Below are 10,764 nucleotides of genomic sequence, written 5' to 3' on the forward strand. Positions count from 1 at the left end.
GGGCTGTAGAAATCTAGGCGTACGCATATGGTCTGCCTTAACCCTTCCACAAATGTCACATTCTGAGATGTATTTGGTAATATCCTATTTAATATTTGGCCACCAAAATAAGTGACGCAAATCATGATACATCTTGTTACTTCCCAGATGAATGGATAATTTGGAGTTGTGAGCTTCATCCAAAATTTTTCTCCTTAGCTCATCACTTGAGAGAACCACCAATCGGTTCTTGAACTTCACCACACCTTGATCATCAATACTAAAATGAGGACCACACCCTTTGGCGATTAGTTTCTTAATATGCAGAATTTTTGAAGCATCTTGCCTTTGCTCTATAATAATTTGCTCAAGTAGATCTGAGACTAGAGCAATATGGGATAACACCTCAGAATGGTTGAGAGGCAAAAATTCTTCTTCAACTTGATGTGATTTCTAACTTAAGGCATCAGCTACCACATTAGCTTTTCTAGGGTGAGAATGAACTTCTAAATTGTAATCCTTGATTAACTCAAGCCACCTCCGTTGCCTGATATTCAACTCATATTGAGTGAAAATATATCTGAGACTCTTGTGATCCATGTAGATATGCACTTTATTTCCCAACAGGTAATGTCTCAAATTTTTAGAGCGTGCACCACTGTAGCCAGCTCTAAATCATGGATGGGATAATTCAACTCGTGCTTTTTTAGCTGATGTGAAGCATAAGCGATCACACGTCCGTCTTGCATAAGCACACATCCTAGCCCAGTCCTAGAGGCATCACAATACACATCAAATGGCCTATCAATATCTGGTTGGGCAAGAATAGGAGAAGAGGTAAGAAACTTCTTCAGAGCTTGGAAAGCTTCTTCACAAGCCAGACTCCATACAAACTTGACATCCTTCTAGAGCAACTTGGTCATTGGTTGAGCTACCTTAGAAAACTCAGGGATGAAGCGTCGATAATAACCAGCAAGACCAAGGCACTAATGAATCTAATGCACTAACTTTGGAGATTTCCAATTTACCACATCCTGCACCTTGCTAGGATCCACGGAGAAGCCTTTAGGTGTTAGGACATGTCCCAAAACCTGCACTCGATCCAACCAAAATTCACACTTGCTGAATTTGGCATACAGCTTGTGTTCCCACAATCAAGTTAGGACTATGCGAAGATGTTGTGCATGCTCTTCATTGTTCTTAGAATATATATCAATATGTCATCAATGAACACCACTACAAACTTGTCTAACTTCGGCATGAAGACTGAATTCATGAGATATATGAAGAATGCAAGAGCATTGGTGAGACCAAAAAACATGACTAGGTATTCATAGAGGCCATACCTAGTAGAGAAAGCTGCCTTTGGTATATCTTGTGGTTGGATCTTAATTTGGTGATACCCAGAACAAATATCAATCTTTGAAAAACACCTTGGCATGAGCCAACTGATCGAACAAAATATCAATACGAGGTAAATGATACTTGTTCTTAATGGTTACCACATTAAGAGGGCGATAATCCACACACATCCGAAGAGCGCCATCCTTCTTCTTCACAAAAATAGCTTGGCAACCCCATGGTGAAGAACTTAGACGGATGAATCCCTTTTCCAACAATTCCTCTAACTATTTCTTCATCCCGTCCAATTCTTTTAGAACCATGCGATAAGGACATCACGAAATAGGAGCAGTTCTAGCTTCTAACTCAATGGAAAACTCCACATCCCTATCTGGTGGTAACCCAGGTAGATCTTCAGGGAAGACATTCGGAAACTCACAAACCACAGGAATAGATGCAAGATTAGGAGAAGCTTCAGTATAAGTAATAACTGGTAGGGTGGAAACTAAAGGCATAAGGAGAGACATTCTATCCTCAGAAGAAGTAAGCTTCAACTCAACAATTATTTGCCTAAGGTTCAAGACTACCCCGTAATTTCTCAACCAGTTCATTCCTAGAATTGCATCTATGCCTTGAGCAGGCTGCACCATAAACTAGAGACAATAAGAGTGAGTGGCTAGCACAAGCCTCATTGTGTCCGTTCGAGTTTTAACACACAACTACGTACTCGGGGTTCTGATTCTATAGGCAATAGGAATAGCGATAGTAGATATATTGTGCCTTTGTGCAAACCCCATACTCATGAATGAATGTGATGCACCAGAATCAAATAATACATATGCTAGGTGGAAATCAATGGTGAACATACCAGCCATCATAGGTTCTCCCTGTGGGATATCCAAAGCCTCGGTGAAGTTAACCTATCCTGAATGGCTTATGGGCACCTTCTTCCTAATGATAGTCCTCTTGACCAAATGAGAGTTGGCTGAAGGCTAAGAAGATGGAGTAAGATGGTTCTAGGGGCACTCACGAGCATAGTGGCCTTCCTTGCCACACTTGAAACAAGCACCCGGCTTGTTCCCCTATCCCTGACAAGGTGGAACCTGCTGTCCTTGAGGCTGCTACACCTGCTGAGTAGGTGCATGGTACTGGGTGGGAGGTGCTTGGTAAGTCTACTGAGTCTGACGAGACGACTATCCACTAGAGAGTGATAGGACACCCTCCTCACAACCTATACCTTCTGTGACTATGGGTGACTAGAAGACCCAATGATCACCCTCTTACATTTCCACTCAGCCTGAGAGTCACGCTGGAGTCCCTCCATAGCAATGACAGCATTCATCAAAGCACCAAAGGTCTGATAGCCCCCGGTATACAACTTCTCTTGCAAGATGCAAGAAAGACCGCGATTGAAATGGTCCATCTTCTTATCATCAGTATCCACATGAGTCCCAGCATACTGTGCAAGGTGGTTGAACTTGTTCACATATTCCATCACAGTCTTGTTTTCTTGCTTTAGCTCTAGAAACTCAGACAGCTTCCTGTTTAGCAAACCAATAGAAATATAGAATTGACGGAAAGCAGTGGTAAACTCCTGCCAAGTCACATGGTGGTCCATAGGCTGCATGGCATTGAAAGTGTCCTGCCAAGTACTGGTAGATCCCAAAAGTTGTTGTGCGGCAAAGCACACCTTCTGCTCATCCATCACATTGAGCAGCTGAAACTTCTGCTCTAGAATACGAAGCCAATGCTCCACGTCCAGAGGCTCAGCAGTCAGCGTGAACATGGGTGGGTGTGTCCCCAAGAAGTCCTAATAGGAACAAGGCCTCTCGGGACCATGAGCACCACCCCCATTCCTACCATTGCCACCGAGGCCTCCACGGGAGAAGTCACCAATAGCCTATGTTAGCATCTCCAAGGCACAGGCCGACTCATGATAAGTAGCCAACATCTCAGCCATCATCTCGGCATGGGTCATCGAATGTGGTGGTGGTGGCGGAGGAGGAGGAGGAGGACCAAGGAATGGGGTCTCATGGCTCTTCTCGTTGGCATTGCCATGATCATCGCCACAACCATTTTTGCCCTAGTCTTCACCAAGACCACGGCCCATCCCAGCACCGGTGCTCCCGCGACCAGACTTCAGGTTTATCTGTAAACAGATAGGAACCCACCATTAGGGACAATGCCTCCATACTTAGAAACAAACGGCTAGAGAGATGATAAGGCCCAACAAATGGTTACTAGTGAGACTTTTCCTTAAGAGTTAAAGCATTTCTCTTTATTTATTATCCTATCAATTTACTACCCAAATTATATGTGTGGAGACAGTTTAGTTTAAGCAAGATTCTCTTTTCATGATGCATGGATCGATCTATTCGTTCGCTCAAGCCAGAATATAGTGGTATTCGTATATAATTTTTGGCACAGTGCACATTCATTTCCTGAATGCTAAACGATTCTTACGCAGCGTAAGTTAGTGTACCTGTAGAAGATTGATTAGATAAAACCAGTGCCACTATCCTAGATAGACCATATTACTAGGGCTTATACTTATTTACGTAATTTATCGCATCCTGCTTTTCACAAAACTTTTGTTGGTCAAATTTTAGGTTTTGAAAATGGTTTTTAAACTCGTAGACTCATTATTGGGCTCTGATACCACCTATGGTAGAACCGCCTGAAATAACACGTTTTTAGAGGTGCTCATCTTCCACTAGACACTAAGCACCCTGAAAGTTAGCTACACCGAACAGTTCTGTCGAGCACACCCCACGGGAGAACTTAAATCAATCCATGTTCTACCTCTAGAATCTAATAATGAGTATGAGTTTACAATACTTAGTCCATTTCATACAACAAGATTTCTTGGAAATTATTTATTACAATACCAGAGTTCAGAGTGCGATAATGAAACAACGGAATAAAAAAATAAACATCAAGCGGAAATGATACAAGGATTCGTTTGTGTCCACTAGAAGAATCCTCCACACAAGAGCTACTCCTCAAGCTGCATCTACAACAGGGATAAAATAAACCCTGAGTATAAAATGTACTCGCAAGACTTACCCGACTAGTGGGAATAGTTTCCCGACTCCAAGGAGTATGATAGGCAATATGGGTTTGTTGTTTTCTTTTTGTTTGCGAAAAGCATTACTAGAATTATGTCCATGTATCAAGTCGCGTTGAAAACCAATTTTTATTAAGCAAAGCTATAGTATTTTTGCTTAATAAAAATTGGTTTTCAACCCGACTTGATATATCTCTATTGAATCAACTTTCATTTAACATTTTTATTGATTATTTTAAATTACAAGAAATTTATCTACACATTCTATCACATGCATTATCACATAAACATGATGCTCATGATATGTTTTAGTAGTTAGTTTAGGGTGTAACATAGAGGGTGTTACAGCTCTCCCCCCTAAAACAAAATCTCATCCCGAGATTTCATGTGTGTGCTTAGTGTGGGAAAATGGATAAGAAATAAACTTTTACTCAACCCATTACCTCGATACTTTAGGGAGAAGATGGGAATAATGCTCCAGAATATAACTCTCTTGTTCCCAAGTTGCTTCATCCTTCGAATGGTTTTGCCACTGGACTTTATAAATTTTCACCACTTTGTTTCTTGTGACTCTCTCTCTTTCATCCAAGATTTTGACAAGATGCTCAATATAAGAAAGATCAGGTTGGAGAGGGAGTCCTTCAATTTCCACCACTTCCTTAGGAACTCATAAACATTTCTTTAATTAGGAAACATGAAAGACGTTATGTACTACTGATAAAATATCTAGAAGTTGGAGACGATAAGCAATAGTACCACACTGTTCCAAAACTTTATAAGGTCCGACATAACAAGGAGCTAATTTTCCTCGGACTCTGAATCGATGCACACCTCTCATCGGGGATACCTTAAGGTACACATGGTCACCAACTTCAAACTACAAAGGTCTTCTCCTCTTATCCGCAAAAGCTTTCGGATAATTCTAAGCTGCTTTCAAGTGGCTCTGAATAACACTGACATGTTATCTTGCTTCTTTGATAAAATTAGGTCCAAAGTAACCATGGTCACCCATTTCCACCCAGTTAAGAGGTGTTCTACATTTCTTGCCATATAGGGCCTCAAAAGGTGCCATTCGAATGCTCTCTTGATAGCTATTGTTATAAGAAAACTCAGCTAGAGTCAAGCATTCGTCCCACTTTTCTAGATAAGAAATGGCACAAGCTCTCAACATGTCTTCAAGTACTTGGTTGACCCTTTCTGTCTGACCGTCAGTTTGCAGGTGATAAGCTAAACTTCTAAGGAGACGAGTACCAAGACATTTCTAGAGTTGCTCCCAGAAATGAGAGACAAAGACAGGCCCTCTATCGGAAACAATGGTAAGAAGAACTCCATGTAGGATCACAACCCGATCAAAGTATAACTTGACATACTTCTTGGCTAAATACCTTGTATCCACCAGGAGGAAATGAGCGGACTTGGTAAGGCGATCCACAATGACCCAAATAGAGTCATTCCCCTTTGCCGTTCGAGAAAAACCCACAACAAAGTTCATGGAAATATCCTCCCATTTCCAAACAGGAATAGGCAAGGGCTGTAGAAATCTAGGCGTACGCATATGGTCTGCCTTAACCCTTCCACAAATGTCACATTCTAAGATGTATTTGGTAATATCCTATTTTATATTTGGCCACCAATACAAGTGACGCAAATCATGATATATCTTGTTACTTCCTAGATGAATGGATAATTTGGAGTTGTGAGCTTCATCCAAAATTTTTCTCCTTAGCTCATCACTTGAGAGAACCACCAATCGGTTCTTGAACTTCACCATACCTTGATCATCAATACTAAAATGAGGACCACACCCTTCGGTGATTAGTTTCTTGATATGCAGAATTTTTGAAGCATCTTGCCTTTGCTCTATAATAATTTGCTCAAGTAGATCTGAGACTAGAGCAATATGGGATAACACCTCATAATGATTGAGAGGCAAAGATTCTTCTTCATCTTGATGCGATTTCTGACTTAAGGCATCAGCTACCACATTAGCTTTTCCAGGGTGATAATGAACTTCTAAATTGTAATCCTTGATTAACTCAAGCCACCTCCATTGCCTGATATTCAACTCGGATTGAGTGAAAATATATCTGAGACTCTTGTGATCCATGTAGATATGCACTTTATTTCCCAACAGGTAATGTCTCAAATTTTTAGAGCGTGCACCACTACAGCCAGCTCTAAATCATGGGTGGGATAATTCAACTCGTGCTTTTTTAGCTGATGTGAAGCATAAGCGATCACACATCCATCTTACATAAGCACACATCCTAGCCCAGTCCTAGAGGCATCACAATACATATCAAACGGCCTATCAGTATCTGGTTGGGCAAGAATAGGAGTAGAGATAAGAAACTTCTTCAGAGCTTGGAAAGCTTCTTCACAAGCCAGACTCCATACAAACTTGACATCCTTCTGGAGCAACTTGGTCATTGGTTGAGCTACCTTAGAAAACTCAGGGATGAAGCGTCGATAATAACTAGCAAGACCAAGGAACTAATGAATCTAATGCACTGACTTTGGAGATTTCCAATTTACCACATCCTGCACCTTGCTAGGATCCACGGAGAAGCCTTTAGGTGTTAGGACATGTCCCAAAACCTGCACTCGATCCTACCAAAACTCACACTTGCTAAATTTGGCAATAGCTTGTGTTCCCACAATCGAGTTTGGACTATGCGAAGATGTTGTGCATGCTCTTCATTGTTCTTAGAATATATATTAATATGTCATCAATGAACACCACTACAAACTTATCTAACTCGGGCATGAAGACTGAATTCATGAGATATATGAAGAATGCAGGAGCATTGGTGAGACCAAAAAACATGACTAGGTATTCATAGAGGCCATACCTAGTAGAGAAAGCTATCTTTGGTATATCTTGTGGTCGGATCTTAATTTGGTGATACCCAGAACAAAGATCAATCTTTGAAAACACCTTGGCATGAGCCAACTGATCGAACAAAATATCAATACGAGGTAAATGATACTTGTTCTTAATGGTTACCGCATTAAGAGGGCGATAATCCACACACATCCGAAGAGTGCCATCCTTCTTCTTCACAAAAATAGCTTGGCAACCCCATGGTGAAGAACTTAGATGGATGAATCCCTTTTCCAACAATTCCTCTAACTATTTCTTCATCCTGTCCAATTCTTTTAGAGCCATGCGGTAAGGACGTCACGAAATAGGAGCAGTTCTAGGTTCTAACTCAATGGAAAACTCCACATCCCTATCTGGTGGTAACCCAGGTAGATCTTCAGGAAAGACATCCAGAAACTCACAAACCACAGAAATAGACGCAAGATTAGGAGAAGCTTTAGTATAAGCAATAACTGGTAGGGTGGAAACTAAAGGCATAAGGAGAGACATTCTATCCTTAGAAGAAGTAAGCTTCAACTCAACAATTATTTGCCTAAGGTTCAAGACTACCCCATAATTTCTCAACCAGTTCATTCCCAGAATTGCATCTATGCCTTGAGCAGGTAGCACCATAAACTAGAGACAATAAGAGTGAGTGGCTAGCACAAGCCTCATTGTGTCCGTCCGAGTTTTAACGCACAACTACGCACTCGGGGTTCTAATTCTATAGGCAATAGGAATAGCGATAGTAGATATATTGTGCCTTTGTGCAAACCCCATACTCATGAATGAATATGATGCACCAGAATCAAATAATACATATGCTAGGTGGGAATCAATGGTGAACATACTAGCCTTCACAGGCTCTTCCTATGGGATCTCCTCAGCCTCGGTGAAGTTAACCTGTCCTGAATGGCTTACGGGCACCTTCTTCCTGATGATAGTCCTCTTGACCAAATGAGAGTTGGCTGAAGGCTGAGAAGATGGAGTAAGATGGTTCTAGGGGCACTCACGAGCATAGTGGCCTTCCTTGCCACACTTGAAACAAGCACCTGGCTTGTTCCCCTATCCCTGACAAGGTGGAACCTACTGTCCTTGAGGCTGCTGCACCTGCTGAGTAGGTGCATGGTACTGGGTGGGAGGTGCTTGGTAAGTCTAATGAGTCTAACGAGACGACTGTCCATCCAGAGAGTGATAGGACACCCTCCTCACAACCTATACCTTCTGTGACTATGGGTGACTAGAAGACCTAGTGATCACCCTCTTATGTTTCCACTCAGCCTGAGAGTCACGCTGGAGTCCCTCCATAGCAATGACATCATTCATCATAGCACCAAAGGTCTAATAGCCCCTGGTATACAACTTCTCTTGCAAGATGCAAGAAAGATCACGATTGAAATGGTCCTTCTTCTTATCATCAGTATCCACATTAGTCCTAGCATACTATGCAAGGTGGTTGAACTTGTTCACATATTCCATCACAATCATGTTTCCTTGCTTCAGCTCTAGAAACTCGGACGGCTTCCTGTTCAGCAAACCAACAGAAATATAGTATTGACGGAAAGCAATGGTAAACTCCTACCAAGTCACATGGTGGTCCATAGGCTACATGGCATTGAAAGTGTCCCACCAAGTACTGGCAGATCCCAAAAGTTGTTGTGCGGCAAAGTGCACTTTCTGCTCATCCATCACATTGAGCAGCTGAAACTTCTGCTCTAGAATATGAAGCCAATGCTCTGCGTCTAGAGGCTTAGCAGTTAGTGTGAACATGGGCAGGTGTGTCCCCAAGAAGTCCTAATAGGAACAGGGCCTCTCGGGACCGTGAGCACAACCCCCGTTCCTACCATTGCCACCGAGGCCTCCACGGGAGAAGCCACCAATAGCCTGTGCTAGCATCTCCAAGGCACAGGCCGACTCACGATAAGTAGCCAACATCTCAGCCATCATCTCGGCATGGGTCATCGGAGGCGGTGGTGGTGGCAGAGGAGGAGGAGGAGGACCAAGGAATGAGGCCTCATGGCTCTTCTCGTTGGCATTGCCATGATCATCTCCATGACCATTTTTGCCCTAGTCTTCACCAAGACCATGGCCCGTCCTAGCACCGGTGCTCCCACGACCAAACTTTAGGTTCATCTGTAAACAGATAGGAACCCACCATTAGGGACCATGCCTCCATACTTAGAAACAAATGGCTAGAGAGATGATAAGGCCCAACAAATGGTTACTAGCGAGACTTTTCCTTAAGAGTTAAAGCATTTCTCTTTATTTATTATCCTATCAATTTACTACCCAAAATTATATGTGTGGAGACAGTTTAGTTTAAGAAAGATTCTCTTTTCATGGTGCATGGATCGACCTATTCGTTCGCTCAAGCCAGAATATAGCGATATTTGTATATAATTTTTGGCACAACACACACTCATTTCCTGAACGCTAAACGATTCTTATGCAGCGTAAGTTAGTGTACCTGTAGAAGATTGATTAGATAAAACCAGTGCCACTATCCTAGATAGATCATATTACTAGGGCTTATACTTATTTACGTAATTTATCGCATCCTACTTTTCGCAAAGCTTTTGTTGGTCAAATTTTAGGTTTTGAAAATGGTTTTTAAACTCGTAGACTCATTATTGGGCTCTGATACCACCTATGGTAGAACCGCCTGAAATAACACGTTTTTAGAGGCGCTCGTCTTTCACTAGACACTAAGAACCCCAAAAGTTAGCTACACCGAACAGTTCCATCGAGCACACCCCACGGGAGAACTTAAATCAATCCATGTTCTACCTCCAGAATCTAATAATGAGTATGAGTTTACAATACTTAGTCCATTTCATACAACAAGAGTTCTTGAAAATTATTTATTACAATACCAGAGTTCAGAGTGCAATAATGAAACAGCGGAATAAAAAAATAAACATCAAGCGGAAACGATACAAGGATTCATTTGTGCCCACCAGAAGAATCCTCCACACAAGAGCTACTCCTCAAGCTGCACCTACAATAGGGATAAAATAAACCCTGAGTACAAAATGTACTCGCAAGACTTACCCGACTAGTGGGAATAGTTTTCTGACTCCAAGGAGTATGATAGGCAATATGGGTTTGTTGTTTTCTTTTTGTTTGCGAAAAGCATTACTAGAAGTATGTCCTTAAGATCAAGTTTTATTACCAGTCATGATTACTTCATTAGCTAACCATTCTAAGTAAGCACATGTTCTACTTTTAAGCAAGGATTGAGCAATTAGAACCATTTTACCATCTTTCATCTTCTTGTTCATACTACGGTGCTAGACCGTAGCCAAGTCGTACCGTTTCATGGAAACGGCCATTCGCGAACCAATGTATCCCAGCTGGGTACCCCAAAACACACGCCCCGTTTGTACCCTAGGCACAAACTAGACCAACCCATTCCACTCCTGTCAAGGGGTCTAGATCCCCATCCAAACTTAGACTCCAAGCCCCCACACTTGAGACCCAGTTTTAGTATGGTGCTTAGACCTCCACCTTTCCC

At 42.0% G+C, this 10,764-nt stretch overlaps 1 protein-coding gene across 1 annotated transcript; it reads right to left on the minus strand.

The window, feature by feature from the left end:
- Nucleotides 1–2,566: 2,566 nt before the first annotated feature.
- LOC136465429 (uncharacterized) lies at nt 2,567–3,106 on the minus strand. The gene has a single exon (XM_066464167.1). The coding sequence runs from the start codon at nt 3,104–3,106 to the stop codon at nt 2,567–2,569; it is 540 nt and encodes a 179-aa protein (XP_066320264.1).
- Nucleotides 3,107–10,764: the final 7,658 nt, after the last annotated feature.

Source organism: Miscanthus floridulus, chromosome 7 (genome assembly GCF_019320115.1).
Source record: "Miscanthus floridulus cultivar M001 chromosome 7, ASM1932011v1, whole genome shotgun sequence".
Classification (NCBI taxonomy): domain Eukaryota; kingdom Viridiplantae; phylum Streptophyta; class Magnoliopsida; order Poales; family Poaceae; genus Miscanthus; species Miscanthus floridulus.